This window comes from Nothoprocta perdicaria, unplaced genomic scaffold (assembly GCF_003342845.1).
Source record: "Nothoprocta perdicaria isolate Ctin4 unplaced genomic scaffold, notPer1 scaffold_60, whole genome shotgun sequence".
NCBI lineage: Eukaryota > Metazoa > Chordata > Aves > Tinamiformes > Tinamidae > Nothoprocta > Nothoprocta perdicaria.
This window is the reverse complement of record NW_020455866.1, coordinates 656,467-678,512: the sequence shown is the minus strand read 5'-3', so window position 1 is coordinate 678,512 and position 22,046 is coordinate 656,467. Positions and strand designations below refer to the sequence as shown.

Genomic DNA, 22,046 nt, shown 5'->3' with positions numbered 1-22,046 from the left:
CATTTATTTTCCAGCTTGAACTGTTCAATTCTTTTCATTTACTTATGTTCAGGGCTTCTGTGAATGTGTTTCAGCAAACTGGACTAGCTACAGAATCACCTCCCTTCCCCTAAAGAAATAATAAAAAGGAGAAAAAATAATGATCATGGGAGATGAAATTAGTCACTTCAAAATGTTTTCTGATATCACAGCACTCAAATAACAAGCACTGAAGGATTTTAGAGAGACAGAACAATGCTCCAGGGAATAGTGCCTGAATATTTCATGGGAGGCAGCAGGGAGGGATGGAAAGAATGATGAACTCTTTGGGAGATGCTGACTTGCTCTCGTGGGTGGCTGACATGAAAGCAGGTCTCCTGCAGGTCAGACATGGATAGAAATGGTGTGTTAGAATGCACCTATTTACAAGCTTTGTATCAACATAACTGATGGTAAGACCATTATGGAAGAATAAATAGGACTCTTGTCTTCTGAGATGACAGTGATTCCAAAAAAATGCAGTGATAACTGAGTCAACAAAAGCAGCGGGAATTTATGTACCTATTTAATGATCAAATTTTGTTAGAGGACAGCTATTTTCTATATAGGGATTTTCTATATAGGTATATTTCTCTAAGAATAATATGCAACTTGTTTTGCTTTGCAYCTCACAGCAGGATAACTTGTGGTAGATGGAGTTAAAAACAGAATGTTCTTCTAGACCTTGAATATTCTTATTTGCGTATCAGAAAGATGTACAGTTTTCACCATGGAGATTTTATGTTTTCAGTTTTAGGAAAGAATGCAAAAAAAGAAGGAAAATCTAMAATGCCTAAGTTTTATAGGTTACTGCACCTATTTGGGTATACAAGTAACTCTATGAAACCTGTGCACATGGAACAACTGGAATTTGTTTAAGGATTAAAAAGGGATTTCTGCTTTTTTAAGTAATTCAAGCATAATGTTTTGCTGTGTTWGGGATTACCATTGTAAAAGAACTTTTAAACTTTTTTAGTAGTTGGTCTGTCTAAGGCATTTGAGATTGACGTCCTGTCTCAGGGCTCTTCAAGTCTTTCGCAARAAAACATATTGAAAAATTAAATCATCTTCTCTGTAGAAAGAAATAAAAAAAAAATCAATTACTGATGTGGGACTGCCTGTTAGTAACAGAACACAATTTGTCAGTGAGGTAGAAAAGGTAGTAGGACTCTACTTAAGCTAAGTATTGCATGATATTGTTACTTAATCTTGAGGAAAGAATTTTCTGAAAATTTTCTCAAAAGAAAATTGAGACTTCTGTATTTATATATAGCATAGCAACAAGTGAGGAGTTTGTGGCATCATGTTTTTAGAATTAATGGCATAGTTTACCAGCAAATTGTGTTCTTTAATATCTTCTAAGGCCTAGCCTCTCTGTGAGGAAATGGCAGYCCTTTCTAAAAGATTACTAAAATGAAATGGATTCTCACTATACCTTTCCATATGAAAAGTCTTTTCTATTTTCTCTACTTAAAAAGCTGTTCATGTGCTCCTGTTCTCCTTGAAAAATGATGGACTACCTGCAGTAAAGATCACCTGACAAAGAGCTGGAAAGCAGGATGGCTTGTCCCACTGAAACCCTTTTGACTGGGCTGCTGGCTCTGCAAATCCAGGCTAGGATTCTGGGGCCTCTCCTTTTGCTAAGCAGAGTTTATGGGAAGAGAAGAGAATTATGTATTTGTGTTTTCAATTCCTGCACCAGAATTAGTTGCAAGGTCTGCTTGAAAACATCAGAGTTACTTTCAGGAGTTATGGATATTTTTCTCTGTGGGGTATGGTTGCAGATACTGGGAAAAACTCTGAAATAAAGCATGCATTATAAGATATTCAGAACAAAAATCAAGTTTGTGATTCAATCATGTAAAATATGAATTTACAATGCTTTGTTCAAACGAATTCCAAAGAACTTTCTCCTCATGTTAGTCTCCACAGATCCAACATGAGACTATTTCTCTTGGATGGTTTCGCTTCTCGTGCTCCTCTGAGATACTACTCATAGCCACCAGGAGGTGCCCGTATGCTGTTTATGAGCTACCTTCAGCTGGCCTTGCCTTTCTGCTTGCTCTGTAACAAAGGCACATTTGGTATCTGTTTCTGTAGGATTATTATTACAACATAACATTGATGTCTGCACCAATTGTTTGGAAAACAAGTGCATTTTTTTTTGATTTCTCAATATCTTCTTCTGTGACAGAGCTTTCATCAAATGAAATTCTACTACTTTGAAAAGCTTCATAKTGGATTTTTCTCCCACTGTACTCAGSTCTGGTGAGGCCACACCTGGAGTATTGGGTGCAGTTCTGGGCTCCCCACTCTAAGAGGGACTTGCTGCTTCTAGAGAGGGTCCAGCGGAGAGCAACAAAGATGATTAAGGGAATGGACCATCTATCTTATGAGGAGAGACTGAGTGAGCTGGACCTGTTTAGCCTTGATAAGAGAAGCCTGAGAGGAGATCTGACCTATATGTGTAAGTATCTGAGGGAAGAATGTAGGGAGGATGGGGCCAAACTCCTCTTGGTGTTGGCCAGTGATAGGACAAGGGGTAATGGATACAAGATGAAACACAGGAAGTTCCACCTCCATGTGAGCAAGAACTTTTTAACTGTGAGGGTGACAGAACCCTGGAACAGGCTGCCCAGGGAGGTTGTGGAGTCTCCTTCTCTGGAGGTCTTCAAAACCCACCTGGATGCCGCCCTGTGCCACATGCTCTGGGTGTCCCTGCTTGAGCAGGAAGGCTGGACTAGATGATCTCTAGGGGTCCCTGCCAGCCTCAACCGTACTGTGGTTCTGTGTTGATATCTGGAGACAGGATTATTTCCTTGGCAGAGAGGAATTGTACATGAGAAAGATACATAAAGCCACCTATCTGATCCATCCTTTTCCCTCATAGCATGCATCCTTCTCTGAACACTATATAATGTGTTGAGAATACCAGTTGGTTTCTAGGGTAATGATGACTGTAAATCAGATGTTACACAGTCTACATTTTGACTGCATTGCAGGATCAAAGATAGAACTGTGGAAAGAGAGATCTAATGGAAACGTTTAAGCTGCATCTTGTTTGTGCTTGTAACTTCCAAGATCTCAGGGATGTTAAAACTACATAACATCCTATTAAAGTATAGACTGTCTGAAGTAGTGGCAATATTTATTAACACATGGACATTGAAAAGCATGTTTTAGAGTGAACATGCCATTTTAACATCATATAGAAAAACTAATTAACGATAATTAGTTGGTGACCCTGCATGTGCAGGGAAGTTGGACTAGATGTTGATATCTAAAGTTCCCTTCCAACTTTAATGATTCTATGATTCTATGATAAAATAAAATCAGTTCTGCCGAGTGAAGTGATATTTGTTGCCAGAAGTATTTTGACCAAGTGTGTGCCGTTCTTGTGGAGGAGACATCATTAACTTGAAAAAGATTTCCAAACAGATGTTTTGGTATGTTGTATGGGTTATGGTCAAACATCTTAAAGAGATTTTATGAGCTAGTCAAATCTAATTTAATAACCACATTTCACTGAAGTTTTTGTTTTCAGGATGCCTGTATAAAACCACAAAGCTGGACTTCACTGTATTTAAATACATCAATATCCTTCTCCAGGTTCCCCTTCCSCAATTTACCTATAATCTTGGTCTTCCCTATTTAGCTATGATACCATTCACCCAATAGCCTTGCATGGCTTCATCCAGGAAGGGTTTTGGATGTCTGCCAGAGATGGGGGTTCCAAAATGTTTCTGAGTGGTTCCTGGTGCCAGTAACTCATATATGTCCTCTTCTAGTCATATGTATTAAATCAGAAAATAGAGAACATTACTGAATGTGAGCTGTTAACTTCCAAAGTACATGTTTGATAGCCAGCAAATTAAAGAACTGCCACAAAAGAATGGAGACTGCAGAAATGATTTTCTAGGCAAGTGGACTAAGAGAACTAGTAGGAAACACACCTTGTAAATAAATGATAAAATAGAATCCCATAAAGGCATAAATGGCTTATGGCACTGGTTGGATACTTGTATTTTATGTATTTAGGTAATAACAGAACACTGTTAAGACAAATGAACATTTTGGCTGATGTACACATTATTATACTGCACATCATTATTTATGAACTCAAACCTGTGTTTTCCCTTTTTTATTGGAACAACTGACATCTGAATGGCAGCATACTAGTAATGAAACATCTGTCAATATGCTAGATGGTAAAAAAAAAATCTTTTTTCCTTTGCTGCTTTGGAATCTATTCATGCTTAAAAAGTGGTTCGGTGAATCTATTTGCAATATTCATTGCAATGATGGATGCAATGTGAGTTAATTTACATGCTAAAGCAACGCCGCAGATGCAGAATGGATCAGCTTACCACTGATCCATTGTTGAAATGTTGGACTGTCAAAAGATTTGATCTCTCTATAACTATCTCCCTTCATCTTTCAGATACTTTGGCAATATTTGCTATAAATTAACGCCTTTTACTTTTTTATTTTATCTCTTGCCTTTTTGCATGTTAAAAACAATGATTGATTTTTTATAAGCTTGTTTTTACATGGAAAGAGATTTTCCATTTCTTATAATGAACTCCATTTAATCCTTAACTGCTGAATCAGTTTATTATTTAACAGATACAAAGCAACATTATCTGCCTTTGCTACTAAGAAGACAGTGCTGATTTTTCCATTTTCATATCAGACATTTTGGTAGCACACAAAAGAAATTACTTTGATCAAGTTTGTATCAGACTATCATGTTACACTATACTCATGGATTAACACCAGAGATTTCTTAATGGCAAATGGGGCTGAAAAGTATACTGGCAACTTATTTGCTAAAGCTTTCAAAAGGGGTCATGAGCTAGACATTATTAGCAGAGGTCTTTTATAAACACTGGATCTCAGGGTACTGAAGCATGTATGTGTTGCCTGAAAACACCACAGGAGCATTTGCATATATACACATGTAAAAATGTTACCTGCTTTCCCTCCCAGAAAATTAGCAGCTTAACCCATAAGGTTAGAGGGTAAAATATGAAGTATGCTGATTTCAGAAGAGCAGGCTTCTTCCCAGAAGCATGAGTGCACTTCACTATATTTATATTTAGTTTTATTCTTTTATTCTCACATTCTTCATTTATATTCCATTAACTCAGTTAAGACTTGCTAGTCACAAACAACAATATGAACTGGTTCAGTATCATGTTTCTCCCAGGCAATTCAGTTTGGCCCTTATTTTCTCTGCTGAGGTTACATAGCTGTTTAAAGTATCTGCTTTTCAAAACAGAAACTATATTCTAACTGATCTAGAAATTCCTTTTTTTTTTTTTTTTTAATTAGAACTTGATGATTCTTATTTGTCTGTGGTTTATCAATAGCAAGGACACAAAACTTTTGTCTGCTTCTCTTCTCTAACACAGCTGAGACCCAAACAAGCCAAGCTGTGTCATTTCTCTTCTGTTCAGATAAGAGCAACCCATTCTGACTGTCCATCATTCCACAGAGGAATGATGGATGGCCTTATTCTCTCCATTAGGCTTCACATGCTTCTTAATTCCAATGAAATATTCTCCTGTTTGCTGTCCTTATTTTTTTTTTTCTTCATGATCCCCTCCTAGCTCRTTTGCTTCTTCAACCATTTAGGGTTTTGAAGCATCAAAAGGCCTAATAGAAACATCCCTCACCCACTACATGAACTTGATCGGCTAAATATACAGAAAATTCTCTAATGTATTCCATATATTATTGGGGCATTACTTTACATAAACATACATAAAACACAGGACAGAAAACAGAGCAGGAAGAKAAGTACAGCAAAACCACGGACATGTCTGGGCAAAAATTTAATGTGGGAGTACCAGTGACATAAGGCATTGAACTTTGACAAAACTGAGGTTACTGAGCTCACTCTCAGCAGCAGTTTTCAGTATTTTCATTGTAAAATTTCACTAATATCTCTGAAACACAATCATTGAACGCATCTGGAATTCTTCATTATGTTTAGCTAAGGAATGAGTTAATACTCTAGGAGTTCAAGCTTAACCACTTATAGTAGATGCCTCCTCCCTCAGACTTGAGACATTTGCCCTTTGTATGAAATGTAACACTTTGGGACCCATCAATACACTTTTTTCCACTTGAAATTTTAGAATCGAAGAAAAAAATAGCAAGAGAAATAGTGGTAAATGACACAAGTCATTTGATRTTGGTTTGTTCTTATGGAAGGTCATGGTCTATGTATGTATGTGCTTCCCTTTTAAGAATCAAATCTTTGTCAATCACACCAACAGCAGTAAATGCAATAAGTGAAAAATGTCAAGATCATAGAATTTGTGTTCAGTAGTCCTCCTGTTTGTGGATGTGGATGGAGAATGCAAGCCTTCAAGTGCAATGTTTGCAAATGCAGGCATGGAAATTGTCTTGGTCAATAAAGAACATGGTTGAAGAGTCTATTTTTTGTAGTAATGGGAATGACGGGGAGGAAGCATTAAAATGCTATCTGTAAAGAGAGCGGAAGAAGAAAAATCTGCAGAAAGTACACTACTAAGCTAAAATAACTTTGAGTTTATAGATAATGATTGCTAATGATCTTGATTTAGTTAAACTTATTAACATTTTCCTTACTATGGTAGTAGTAAAATATGGAGAAATTATAGGATCAGAAGCAAAAYCCCAGCCTTACTGTACAGGTAACTAGCAGAGGAAAAAAGACATATTTAAAACATGATTCTGCCATCCATATTCCTGTTATACAGGCAGAGATGTTAAAAGTACACAGCCATAAAGGTGTGACTATGCTTGAACTAGCTATTTTAAAATCACTCAGGTAATAATAGCAGTTGAGATGCAGTAGTATGATTTGGTGCAGATTGAGTACATGCATAAGGATATCCAGCCTATATCTGTACTGGTAAGTCAAACACGCCTAGGATCAGAGAACAGAAACCAAGAAGCAATTTGTATCTGTATAACTGCAGGATCATCGGCTAGCCGCCTTCTGAGAATCTTCTGCAGTTTTTGATAGGTCCCTAGCCCCGAAAATTTTAGCTGGCAAGGKTCCAAATACATGCCAGAGAGCATGCTATTAATTCAGGAACAAAACCAAAAGGGTTCTAGTGGCTAGGAATATTCCCTAGAATTGTGCAAAATGATGGCTGTACTTCTCTCCACCTTGCTTTCTGTACAGTTTTTACTGCAACTGTTTCAGGTAAAGCTAGGGCTACTTACAGATGCTAGAGAAATATCCTAAATAAAGAGAGCGAGCAGAGTCCAAGTGATGAAATAAGCATTCATATTCTTTTGTGGATTGAGAAACATAAATAGCCTTTTACCGTTATCAAAATTAATAGTGCTATTTTCCATCAAGGAGACACACTTCAAAAAGCCACAGAGGTCTCCATGCTTGCTTTAGAAATGAAAGAAAACAAGAAGAGAAATACAGGGAAGAAACAACTATAAAAATAGAGGTGAAAGTTTCAAATGTATTTTATTTCACAACATAGAAGGTTTAGGAAGAACAAAAACGTATTGAAATAAGAAAAGCATGGAAAGAAAAGAAAATCAAAGCTTTAATGTACCATGATTACTTATTCCACTATTATTTCTTATTACTACTCTTTAGTGATGTTGTTTTGTGGATTGCCAGTAAAGCAACACATATATAAAGACCCTAACATCTTATTTCTTTCTGGTGTTAGTGCTAGAATGAAATTAGTGCCATACAAAGCAGAAAACAAGTTTTGCTAAACTTAAAGGTCTGATAAAGAGCAATGAAAGAAAAAGGTTACCTTTAAAAGGAACACCAAGGGAAACAAATTAACAACTAATTAGCTTAAAGGTAATAGTATTTTCAAAGCAAAGAAACTACTTCAGGAAGATGGGGCATTTGTCAGCCAGTATGACAGCAAGGCTTTTAATTTTCAAACAATAACAGGTGAAAGAGTTACTATTACACTAATGAACCACAAGCATACTGCTGGTTTTTATTAACACGAATAAATGAGCTCATAATACTGATCAGAGGTTTGCTTGTTTTTCTCTCCTTTTTTTAAACACGTCTCACAAAAGAATTCCAAGTGACAAGTACTATGAKACATATGGTAGAAACAGCTGTGGCCATAAAGATGTTTTGTTAACTGATGATCAATCTACTTAGGAAGCAATCACACCATTAATTAGTAAAAGTTTACAAACATTAAAAAGTGCATAACATTTGAAACCACCAACAACAGAAAAATATATATAATATATATATATAATATATAAAGAAAGTGACATCACCTCCTCTTAATAAAAAGAAAATCTGACTCTGATTGGTGCTTATTTGTTTGCCATGGTTGATTCGTCAGTCACTCTATACTCACCTTAGTCACGGAGAGGCACAACTGCCCATTTTGCAGTATTCAGCCTCAGTTTGGGCCTTGTCTGCACAGGAGGAGAAGGGGGGGAAGTCAACCAGCACAGCTACTGCAAAGTAGGTTATTCAGTTAAAGCTGTTTTAAGTAATCCTCTGGATGGACAAGCTCTCCTGGTATTGCAGTGAGTGTCCAGTATAGACTGTCATTTAAGAATAGCTGAAATGGGAAAAATCCAATCTTGGCGGTGCTAGATGTCAAGTAGAGACTTTCTCTGTCCCCATCCTGGTCACAAAGTTGCTGTAGTAGCTTCTAGCACTTGGCACTTGGTTGCATTGGTCAGCAGAGGCTGGCTGTGCCTCAAGCCAACGGCCTTATCAACAGAGGTGGAGTCAAGGAATAGAGCAACTAGTCCAAGTGGCTGGGTCCAGGCCGTGATACACTAGTTTAACTACTCTGTAGTCTAAAAATCATTCCAGAATAGATGTTTGGCAATATCTATGCTGGTTTTTTACTCATGTGTAAACAAGGCCCGTTTTGACAATGTGAACCAGAAAAATCTCTAGCACCATGGAATTTGTTTGGATTTTAAACCATATAAGGTTATAAATGTATTCTTAAAACTACCATAATAGTAAAATAATTGGACTACCATTTTAAAAAAATAGTTTGGAGAAAGATTAATAAATTGGGCATAAAATTAGAAAAAAAGGGGGAAGAATAATGTAAGAGATTCAGTTCAACTCTTTGATATGCAACTAACTACAGGCAAGTGGCAAAACTGTACCAAGGACACAAAACACACCAAATATTCACATTAATGAATCGTTTTGAAGGCTCATCTAGTAACAAATTAGAGTTTTGCTGAGTCATTTATGTTTAGGCATAAGTAATTTAGCTGTTGACATTTTAAATCTATCATGAGCACATCACCACATTATGCAAAAAACAGCCCTTTCAAAACGAGTGGTAGAAAAATTCACAGTAACAGAAATATTCTTCATAAGCAGTTGAGAAGGGGCAGTGTGGAGCATCTAAGTTGTACAATACAAAAACCATTGTAAATAACAGAGCTGTAAAACACAGACGCAGAGTTTTAAAAACAGTGCTTTCTTTACAGTTCTTTTAATGGGTGAACACTTTGGCCAGAGAATTTTAAACTCCGAGGATCATACAAGCCTTTACTTAAGTTACACTATCTGATCCTCTGACGTTTCAAAGGCCATTTGCTACAAGATTTACCTGTTCTACTTTCTAAAAGTGTTCCCACCAAGTAGTCATTGTGAAGGGATCCATCTGATGACTCTATCTCCAAAATCAATACATGTTCAACCATTGCTTATGACAGAGGTAGAGAAAATTCTGTCTTCTGCCACAGCTTGTACCCCCATTTTTAACATTGTGTTGAATGGGTTCCAGCAGTGAAGACACATGCACTTTCTTTTCCATACTCTTGCTCATGGAAACAAATTCGTTCCAGCATGCTCCTGTACTCCGAAAACATCCAGCAGCTGCTCCAGTCGGTCAAAGTCGGATGTCAGCTTTCTTGCTTTGCTGCCTCCCCTTGGGTTTCCCCAGTTTGCTCACTTGGATTTCTTTGTGCATCTCCTTCTCCTTCTAAAAAAAGATACAAGAAAGATGAATGATTCAGTCCACAACAGAGAGATTCATCCATTGGCCTGACAAAAAAWGAAATTAACATGAAAGCTATATCTTTAATTACATATCATATCATTTACTACTGATACATGATATTTTTTATTTCAAAAGACATCTTTAAAATCAAATTCCTGGCTCCAACTCCCACTATCATTTCAAGTAACACCTAAAATAATATGAAATAAAGGAAGTTTTCAAAAGTGATAATGCATTTTTACATATTTATTTACTATATTATATAGCAATAAAGGAGAACACCCAAACCTAACAGAGTTTAGTAAAAAGAGATGCAAATTCAACAGGCCCACACTGTGTGTTCATTTTAAGTACCACACTCCATCAAAGCCATCAGTCCAGTTTCACTGCAAGCCACAAAATGATCTGAGGAATGGAAGATGTTTTCTAATGACAAAAGCAAGTAGAAAACTCCTAAGGACCGTCTAAGGATGGATAAGAGGTGACTTGATAATGTTTCTAAGTACCTACATACAAGGTAGTCTACAATTTTTTTTGTGTAATGATTCAAGACCTAACATGTTCAGTTGGCTAGAAGCTGGAGCTTAAAGGAAAAAAAATAGAAATCCCTGAAAATTGCAGTAATTAGCTATTGGTACATAACAGTAAGGAATTGAGTAAGATCAACTTGATGAGATCAACTTGTATCTTAGGAGGATTCTGAATCATTTGAATTGAAATGGCTTAAGACAAAAGTTTTGGGAGGAAAATGCTGTGGACAAAGTTGTAAAGAAGGTAAAGAAAGTTGCAAAGCAGAGGTAGCAGTGCCTCAATCTTAATATATGTATTTATTTCCTGATTTCAAACCGCATAGTACATTTACAACTTAACCTCTGTTTATTAAAAAAAAAAAGAACCTTTCTCCCTTCTACATGTATGAAATAGCAGCTAATGAAAAGAAGTTCTATTGCAAAACGTTCAGACTTTGTACTGCATTTTATGCRATATGCCTGAAGTACTAATAATTACCAAATTCAGCCTAATGAGAAGTTATATCAAGTGCTAACTTACTAACAGTGAGGTTTGTTCTGATTCTATTCATTAAGGCTTGACTTAAAAATAAAAATGCTTTGCCAGTCACTTTCTCAGAAACCTGAATTTTTATCAAATCAAATCTGGAGACTTTCTTTGATTCTCAGAATTATCTGCCACAGATAAATGACTCCAACAGGATGGAGCTACATGTGAATTCCTGATGGACAGAAATCACTTTTGCCTGAGTTGTCCATATGTTTTCTACAAAGCCTCCTACATTCATTCAGTTATCACAAAAATACAGATGAGTAGAAACTGCTGATTGACTTCTTTTTTACCTGCTCTGTAGTCTATTCAAATTGATAGTGAAGAAGTCTTTAATCCATCCCATACTAAGTGGGCAACTCAAGCTTTGCTGAAGCTCTAAGCTCTTAAGAGTAACAGCTATAATTATTCTGTAGCCTTTTGATTCCAATGAGCAAAATAAAGATAAAAATAATATTAAAAAAAAACACAAAACAAAGCAAAATAAAATCCTGTAAGCTATAACACAATTGTGTGAGTTAGTAACTTAGGAATGCCTTTTATTAATTCTACTAATGTGCAACTCAATTCATTTTTCCTTGCAGAATGTTATTGACTTTTCAATATCAACCACTGTGCCCAGTGGTTACACCTAAAGCATCTCTACTGTGAGCTAAATTCACTTTAAAGATAAATTTCAACAATCAGTCCTTCACTGCAGACCTGCACTATCCCCAGTTTTTCAGAGACTGGGGGATTTTTCAGATTTTACTAGGCTCTTTTACAAGCCTCCTTTCAACTTCTGCACTGAATTTGTGTCCTCTGGCATGCCCATAAATACCTGGAAAAGCAGCAGTTTGTTCTAAAGATTAGACTTGCAGAGGCTGGGGCTCATTCTTCATTGCACTTTTTCCTTACCACTTTGCATACAATCACCAAGTGTACTAAAAGTATAAAACTGAAGCATATTTCACTGTATCTAATTCAAACTGCATGACTTCCCAAAAACTATGCTGGTATAATTTTAAGAGCCACTTTGAATACTTTTCTGCAATGATTAACAGTTATATAAGGAGAAAAAGGGACAAACTAAACACTCCTGAATTATCTCTTCAAATTTGGGCTAATAATTATTTCAACCATTCTCATCGTGACAGAGCTAATGGCAAGAACAAAATTTGTACTGACATACTACAGGCACTATGTTACACTCTTCCTATGGATCACAGAAAATATAGCCCTATCTTGCAATTATTCCAACAGCTTTAGTGAAAAGTGGAGATAGATAGTGTAAATTTTCTAAATATTCAAGGTCAAACAGYGTGCTCATAAGTTTAAATGTGAGGCTGAAGAAGCAAGAAAGAAACTGGCACTTTGCCTTTCAAATAATACCTACAGCAATACCTACAGAATAACTATTTTTATTTAGTGCAAGGCTCTTCACCATACACTGTTTCTTCTTCTTGCTAACTGAAGCTGCACGAGTTAAAATTAGAGTAAGTCTTAGAGTTAGGAGTGTATTAGTGTTGATCACTTCAAAGGGAATTTAACTGGAGACAAAAATCGAAGCACAACAAGTATAAATGCACTATTATTGCTGTGTACTCTAGCAGCTGAGAACAAASATAACCTTTACAATAACCTTTTAGGCAGAGACACACTCTCTCCTGCAAGCTTCAAAACAGCCAGCTTCCCTTCCATTAAATATTATCAAGAAAAGTTGGTTCTGTCTGAATAAACACCTTCTAAAACTAGTCCTTTTTTTCCCTATATTTACTTTTCTGTAATATTTATTCCTACATGAACCCTGCCACCAGACACTATGTATAAAGTCTTATCTATTTTAATAAAAAGCTGTACTTGCAAATAACCGTTCTTCCTATTTCTGCAATCTAGAATTTGTATTGCAGGCAACCCCAGCTGATCTCCCAGTAGCAGATAAAGCATCTGAGTCCTGGTAAGGGATAAGGGAATCATGCATGCCCCAAAGCCATGTCTTTTTGCACTGCTTTTTCCTTTTAGCTTTCATTCAGTTTTAGATAGTAATAACACCAAAATGTACTCACCTGTCTTGCTTATATCAAGCTCTGATAACTTTAAGGCTAGCTCACTAGAGTTCCCACCCGYGGAGGACACAAGTATGTCGTGTAGTGCATTTCTTCTACCGGTTCTTCCTGAAGCAATAAAATCTGCATATGTAGATTCCACATCAGTCATTGCTAACAAATATCCACATAGCAGTACCTGGATGAGAGAAAAAAAAAACATTTAGAACAACCAAAAGTCAGAAGACATTACAGAAAAGGAACACAAGGCTAYGTAGTTCTCCCTGTGGGGTAGAAGGCAGTTACAATTTGCCAGCTAGGCCATAAGCAAAGGAGATGCCTCATTAGAATYTGGAGAAAGAAGAGAAGGAATGGAGTAGGAAACAACAAAAGTGTGTGGATTTTGTGCAAAATGTATTCAGCAGTAATCTAAACCATTTCATTTTATATGCTTCATAACTGCTAGTGAGCACTTTATGAAAGCAATGACCTCAGCTTAACAAGATATTCTCTACAGAGCTGTCTCTGCTTTTAATATTAGCTGGGAAGTGGGAGGCAGGTAGCGGGTGGAACAGTGTTCTCTGCACATGCAGAGCATAAGGAGTAAGAAAGTACAAACTGGCAATGCTTTTAGATACAGGTCTGTGTGCTTGTGCACAGTGCACTTCCAGGTAAGTTTTACTTTTTCCTTTCCCGCAATAAAGTTAATTTTGACACTGTATATAGACAGTCTTGAAATTCCTTTTATTTTATTTTTTTTTTTTTTTGCTGGTGTGGTGGTGTGGTAACTGCATCAAAGTGAGTGAGTTATCATTAAGTCATTAAAATGAGTAGAGACATGGTAATTTAGAGCAAGCAGAAGAGCTAAACTACCATGAAGGAGGTTGAGAAGACATGTCCACAAGCCAGAAATAGCCTAGAACTTCTTTTCATAGGAACCTAATTATTTTTCATGTTATTATGGAATAACATAATGACATGCATTAATAATGCCAAAGGCCGGGAAATTCCTATTCATCCTTTCTTTTATTTTTATAACAGAATTGAAACCACAGACCAGAAAGGAGGRAGGCAGAAATGGGAAGGACAGACAGGTTTTTATTCTAATGATCAAGTTTCTTTTATGGTAGTTTTGTTTATAGGCACCTGAAGATTCCTGCAAAAGGCTGAATGCTTCAAATGTAACTGTCCCTGCACTTTTATTTTTTGGATGTAGGAAGGAAATGAAATAAGCTCTCTGCTATAGCAGTACTCTGAAAAAAAAAGAGGCAGTAGGGAACCACTACACCAAAGCAGCCCCCCTGCAACTACAGACTTTAGTTCTGCGCAGTGCTTCTGTTTCTGCATACTGCAGAGAAAGGACATGGCCAGAAGGGCAACATTACACACAGCTGCATGGAGTGACAAGATTTAGCTATTATTGTAGAGCAGCTCAAACGTCGTGTTTCCGTGGAGCGTGCAAATCTCTTCAACCCAGCCCTCTTGTATGCAGCTGGTGGACACTGCTGCTTGCAGGGCACTCTTCAACACAGTGACTGCATGCAGCAGCGAAAGATTCAACTTCCTCGCCTTTACAAGAGCTCATTTTTTGATAAACACCTATCTATTTTTGAAGCAGATACATAAGATACAACAAATAAAGGTTTCCTAACCCTCAGCTGTGAATCTCTGCAAATCTTGTCCTTTCTTCYTTCATCTTTATTCTAGTCCTAAATTCACTGCCAACTTTAGGAGGGGGTCGTGTCTTGAGAAATCAAGAAGAGAGTTCTGCATCATATTTTATTTAGACTAAATATATCTGTATCGAGTATCTTTGCAAGACTGACTTGTTTAAAGGAGGCTTGGAGCTATCAAGCTTCAGGTCCCATGCCAAATGCTGAATGGCTGTCAGGATAATTCTACTCTTACAAACAASAGCCATGAAACAAGAAGCTGCTTTGAAACAAAAACAAAAACAACAACAGGAAAGAAAACAGAGAATGGAAATAGGTCAGCATTGACCAAAGCCTGCCTGACAGACATAAAATGGTGTAGTGCCTATTAAGCAGCAAATGCCTTAGTGGCCATGAGAATGCATGCATTTCTCCTTGTAAAATGCCCTCCTTTTGAAACATTGCAAGAATACTGAAGCAGATAAGATTTTTTTCACTCGTTCTATCCCCAAACTGCAGAAATTTCACAGACAAATACATCAACCAACCTATAACATACAAAAATGAGGAAGAACGGTTAGGACACTTGTTACTGTGAGGTAAGAAACCAGTAGAAATCTTCAGACCTATCTSAMATTTTCAGGAAAAAAAAAAAAAACAACAAAAAAACGTATCTGGCAAGATCAGAAGACAAAAGGCCCTCACAGAATCACAGAATGGTCAAGGTTGGAAGGGACCTCTAGAGATCATCTAGTCCATGACTCAACTGAGTTACATTTGTCCATGCCTGTAACTGCAACTGATTTGCCCAAAGGAATTACAAAATCCATAATTAATCAAGGTACAACTCAGATTTTGGCATTAGTCTAGCTCAAGTCCAAAGTCACTTTGGACTTTTGGTGCAGGGGGACTGCACAAACTTTGTACTTCACACAGTGTTCTTCTCTGAGATTATATCCCTTGTAAGAGGCTCCATAAAAACACGAAGAGCACTTGGAATTATCAAGCTTGCTTACTTAATTTTAGCAATAAAACAAGCTATTAAATAGCAAAAAAATGTGCTTGTGGAGAACATTACTTGAAAGGCCCGTTTTCTATAGGCTCAATATGGAATTACTAGCAACATTCTGATCAAAAAAAGATTGTTACCAAACATACATTTATTAACACTTCCAAATTTTCCTGCCTGTATCTTCTCTTAAATGTCAAACACCATTCTGTTTTGTATYGGCATTATCTTGAGACATTACTGCATAAATATGGAACGTCACTGACATCACCAGAGAGCTCCCCTTCCAACGAATGGCTCAGTGCCCAGCAAGCTGCAATTTACTCACTGAACCAATCATTCCTTGAAAAAAAATAGCAAAATGCCCTCATTTCTACAGTCCTTGTGGAAAGAGTGGAATTTGCAAATACTGCTAATACTCCATAAACATCATTTGAATTTTTTAACTAATTGCATTATCAGATTCTCCTGTGTGCAAGACTTTGGTTCCAATCCCAGATTCCAGTATTAAAGAAATAATAATGATAAAACCTCTAAAGAGCTGCAAAAGCAGCCCCTGAACGATTTTCTGATGTGCTACGGAAAGGCATTCTGCTGCATGGCATTCAGATGAAATAAAAAGGCTGCTTTTCTGTTAACTGAACTGGCAAACTAATAATGCAGTTCTGTGCATTGGGACTAATGGAACTTGCTCTCTCAGGGTGTTGGTGACTGGGAAGGTCACCAAGGTCATCCTCATCTGAAGCTTCCTCAACTTTGCTTTGCCTTTGTCCCAAGTAGTCATTTTGCCTGATAAAACATTAGAGCTTGTGTTGTGCACTGGTAATTTTCAGACAGCAGCTCTCCTTTCCTCTGCGTATTTCCATAGAACTTTTGGCAACTTGGATATTTTGGAGACTTCTGTCCCTTTCCCCTTCCCACTCCTTCCTCCCACAGGAATTTGCAAGGGACTTCAAGAACTGTGGAGGATGAAGAAGGGGAGGAAGGTAAAGAAGTATAACAGACATTACAAATGCAAGATTTGCTTTCTTGAATTTTCAGCTGTGATAAGGTATCCAGAATAAACATTAATAATACACAGATAATACACATTGTTACACTTGCAAAGGCCTCTTCTTCTATAGACTAGGAAAGTGAAGGAATTTTATTGGTAAGCTTCAACTTAAGTAGAATTGGTACCAAGGTTGTCGGTGCTGTTTAAGGATTAGCTACCTAGCAGAACTCCAAGGCATTTCATTATTACTTTAATATTACTACAAAAAGATGAAGAGAGAATAAGAACGGGCATCTAACATATGGCTTGTCTGTAGGATTTGGCATATTTTGCTGACCACTACAAGAAGTTACTGCCATTTTCTTGGCAAATTTGCAATGTAAGACAAACAGGTACAATACTGCAGCATTTACTCCCCCTCTTCCTCCATATATGTTTAATGATGGGGATTAACAGGTGATTTTCATATAAAATTCTAGCAGGCTTTGGCTGCTAAATGTTGTATCACAATTAGCACATTGCTTAAATATAATTATCTATATTCAAAAGGGAATGAAAAGAGAGAACTTGTCATTTAATGGTGTGTCTGTTTTAGATGTGTATAATTATACTTTTAAAATAAATTGTATATCCAARTCTAGCCATGGCTTAGCGACAGAGCTCTTTCCAGTGAGGAGACACTTTCCTGCCACATGAAGAAAGAATTTCTACCAAATTTCATCGAGTACATGTTCTGCTGTATTGACAACTGATGAAACAGTAACAGTTTAGCAGARATATATTTCAGCCACAAGAGATGGTACCTCAGGTTCCTACAACATTGCTCCTTTGGGACTGACACACAGAGCTWGGGCAAGAAAACACAATTAACCCTTGAAAGCCGAACTGTGGACAAGTTCAAGGTATCACTTGAAAGGGCCTTTTCCATGTCATTAAGTGAGCAGGCTATTATTTTATTTGTGTTCTCATCTGTGCTCTGAAAATCTTTTATGTAGTTTTGACACTTTCCACACTTCTGAAATGCCTACACGTATGAAACAGAGATGCAGCMTTTTTTAAGTACCTTGCTTTTACTGTGGATGTAACATATGTTGTATTATTAGTATGAAAAGCATCTAAACGAATATCAACTGATAAAATAAGACAAAAGAGAAAAGAATGAACCCAGATTTTTCAACCAGAGTAAATTATGAAGCCGTTTTATGCCTGCACTAAAAAATTATTACTGAGGCATTACTATTTGGATATCCAAGCAAAATCTGAGCAAATAGCATATGTGAAGAGACTGTAAATTCAGCCATATTTTACTAGGACCATAACCATTTGGTTTCTCATCTACTTTCAGCCCACAAATTCATATATCTTTCACTATCCCATAAAAATAAGCAAATAAGAACAACAACAAACAAGAACAGCAGAGATGATCAAATGAAGCAACTCAATGCTTTCATTCTTTCAAAGATATATAGAAAATATTATTTCCATAGGCAGCTCTTGAGATTATTAGWTATAATTAAAAAAATGTTTTGGTAATTAAAAACAGACAGCAGGAAATAAATCAAGATGTTTAATCACTCACATGGACTCTTTATTTTAGGAAAGGAAGAAAATGAACTACTGTCTCTCATCAGTAGTTCCCAACGTAATCTCTTCATTCTACACATTAATGATGCATTACACGTTAAAATACATTAATGTGTTTGAAGGTTTGTTCTGATTATATTAATACCCTGAAGGGAGATCGTTGCCATGAGCTACAGTATAGGAAGTACAGTATAGGATAGGATATAATCTCCCCCTAAGTAAGAGTTCATGGAATTGCCAATGAAATATACCTTTGAGAAAAAGAGGTATCAGTCTGGTACATGACTTTTATTTGCAGCTGATGAATGAACCTCTTGGCTCCTGAAGGGGAGGAGAGAGTTAATGCATCGCTTCAACATGTGGCTTCTAAGACTTTTCTATGAATGATTGCCGTATTGCTATAGCACCTCAAACTATAAAGACAGATCAGGGCCTCAAGCAAGATGGGAGCTGCCAAGCTCCTCATGTGACACATCTGGCAGCCTTACAGAGCATTCCCATATCCAGCTGACCTCTGGGAAGACTGATTTTATAGGGCTCTGAAAGAATGAGGGCACATACATGGATGGCATTGCATTTTTTTCTTATTTAGAACAGTGTGGTGTTCCTATCCAAGAAGGAAGTTTAACACAGTATCTGAAATAAACACACAGTTTCATTCAAAGGGAATGAGAGCCCTCCCAGTTCCTGGGGGAAAGTCTGTCCGTAGGGCCCCTGTGTGGCAGGCAGAAGCACTCCTTTGGGAGAAAGGCAGATGACAGGAGACGCAAGGACGGGGAAGAGTACGAAGACACGAAATACACCCTTTGAGAGGAAAGAAGCACTTCCTTAACTGCTGCATAGCTGGAAATGCCCAGTCCACTGGGGATTCAAGATAAATTGGAAGTTTGAAGTGTTTTGTGCAAATAAAAGAAAAACCTTTGTGCAGAAAAGTACAGTATATGTCTGCTTAGCACCCGGAGGCTTACTGGAGTTAATTAAAAAAAAAAGAAAAAAATTGCCATATGGGCTTTGTTCATGAAGCTTCTCTGTATCATCCTAACTCTGCCTCAATTCAGAAGGATTCACGCTGCAAAGCAAGTTACTGCTCACAGACACTGCCATCACTAACAAGTGCCAGTCTACTCAGCCAGCAGCGTGATAAAGGTATTGACAAAGATGATTCATGTTAGAAAAGCTACCAAAGTTTATGGTGACTATTCTTYGGAGTTAAAATGTTACAAAAACAGTCACTACTGTGGTTGTAACTGTTATATCCTGCCTGGTCATGCTCTGTACAACAGCACGGGTATAGATTTGAAGGAAGTGAGGGGGAAGAAACAACAAAAGTCCCTGAACTGTCTTGGATCAGCAGCCTCCAAACTTTTGGGACCAAACTGCTGTGAGACACGGTAATTCTTGTAGACAACTATATATATATATATATATATGCTAACATATATTTATATGTGAGTGTGTAGACAACTCGGCGTGTGTGTGTGTGTGTGTGTATATGTATGTATGTAGACAACAATATATAAAAATTTAGCCAAGTTTTAACTGGAGGCCCTATAGCAAAGCAGTTTGCTGATTAGACCCATACACCACAATGAACAACTGGATAACGAGCAGTAACRGGCAACCAGTCACACATGATTTACCATCACATCACTTCCATTTCCAATTTTACACAGAAACTTAGTGTTCTGAAAGGGACTAAGAATGAAATTCATTTACCACTTTTTCAATGCCTGTGTACACATATGTAGGTAGTTACTTACATGCCATGATTCATCTGACCTGCATTAAGTGGTTGTTTACAAATGAATGCAACTAGCACTTTCGGTGTACTTACCCCTTTCTTCTGAGTATAAAGGAAGTCTAGAAAGTGGGCCAAGAGCACAGGCCTTAATTTTGGTGAGATTAGTATTATTTTACATGTTATTAAAAGTTCAGGTGGCCAGAATCCTTTCAATTCAACATATATAAATGTTTATCACCTTGCCATCATAGTTGCTCTGCAGATACTCATTAGCTTATTAGTGCAACTGCTTTCTAGGCCGGAGCAAAGAACTACTCCCAGGATGTGGGGAAAGGAGGGAGTGTTAATCAAAGCAGAATGGCATACAGACAATATGTAGCACATTTTGCCATGTATTTTTCCAGTTAAATAGGAACCAGCTGTGTTTCATCAGAAATGCCTCCATGGTGCAGAAAGAATCCATTCGTGTTCACGAGTTGAAAATTTCAGTTGAATTAGTGGCATTTAGGTGGTCAAATCCACAAATATTTTATTATAGCTTCTACAATTCCTAACAGTGGATAAGGTAACTTGGGTAATCTGAAAATAAACATAGACTCTCTCTTCCATATTAATGCATGCCCAGTCTGATAGCTTTAACCTCAAGGTAAGAATAAATGTGAACCTGACTATTGCTTTCAAATGGCATTAARACTTATGTTTAGCAGAAAGATACTAGCCAACTTAGCCAAGACATTCCTTATCTATGAATCTGTGGTGTTGGCTTTTCCTGGAACACAGGGAACAATTCCATTGCTTGCAGCTGGCCAAAGATTTAACACATTGTGGCATACACTTCATTTCCAGGTGATACTCCATGCTCACTTTGCTCTAAAAAAGGTCATGGATGAAGTTGGTTTAGAAGATCTTCCATCTCATGACCTCACTGCAACAGATATGACTTAGAAAGATATTTTCTGTTACACCGCTCCCATTAACAAGCCCACAAAATGCAAACTTATAGTTAAAAGTCCTACATTTTGACTTTTCAAAGGACTAGGAAAGAAGCCAGATCAAGGTTCTGTGTCTCTCACAAGAAGTGCAAGAACTGACAGTTTGAATGCTATGTTTGCAGAATCTCCAGCATTAGTTTCTAGATAACAAAAGGACTTGGAAGAGAAAAGCATGAAATCAGAAAGCCAACTGTCCAGTGTCATCACTGCTCACACAGACGATGCACCTGCATACCCTTGATTTTTTTTCCAAACCTGTTTGCTAGGATTCTTCAATGCTCTTCCAGCACTATGTGTGGTCTAGCTATCAAATATTCAGGGCACCTGATTGCTCCACAGGTTAGCCTGTCCCTCAACTCTGCGTAGCAAGCATTTAAAGAACAACCTCTATCCTCCATCTCCATCCACTCCAAGACATTACCTTAAATCCTCAGGACCCAGAAACTCTTGGTAGGTTGAAATCCTGGGACCACAGGAAGCTGTTTGTTGTGTCATGTACCTTTTAGGTAGGTTCTGGTGCAAGAGCTCAAAAAAAATTATGTGGCCCTCAATGCAATGAACCCTTGCCTCGCTATCGCAGTTTCAGCATCCAGAAGCGAAGAGTTTGAGGTTGTTACTATTGTTTCTTGGGCAGTGCCAAGAAAAAAAAAATTATACTGGGAAAAGAGAAGAAGGAAGGAAGTTTGCATTTTTTTTGATAGCATGACTGTATGTTACCAATCATGAAATATTGAGTCGTTCATTCTCTTTTATTAAAAGCAAACTGGCTCTTGCAAAACTAAATTTGCTATGGTATAAGGTGGTACTTCTAATGATTCCATATTTTACATATAAGCTTGGACATTGCCAAAAATGCACCCAATGACACTAAAAACTTTTCAATGCTTGCAAAGATAAATATCGCCAGACCACCACAGAGATCTGTGAAAATGACACAGTTAGCTTTTTAATAACATAGATAAAAATATTAATTTTTTTCTGTGCCACAAT

At 37.3% G+C, this 22,046-nt stretch overlaps 1 protein-coding gene across 1 annotated transcript in view; it reads right to left on the bottom strand.

Annotated features, from left to right (window-relative positions):
* Positions 1 to 7,866: 7,866 nt before the first annotated feature.
* PKIA (cAMP-dependent protein kinase inhibitor alpha) overlaps positions 7,867 to 22,046 on the bottom strand; it is a 37,183-nt gene continuing 23,003 nt past the window's right edge. The window contains exons 2-3 of the mRNA XM_026049664.1: positions 13,106 to 13,283; positions 7,867 to 9,983 (exon numbers count right to left, since the gene is read on the bottom strand). Of these exons, the coding sequence (XP_025905449.1) occupies positions 9,904 to 9,983; positions 13,106 to 13,256 (231 nt within the window). The 5' untranslated portion in view covers positions 13,257 to 13,283 and the 3' untranslated portion in view covers positions 7,867 to 9,903. The remainder of the gene's footprint in view (positions 9,984 to 13,105; positions 13,284 to 22,046) is intronic.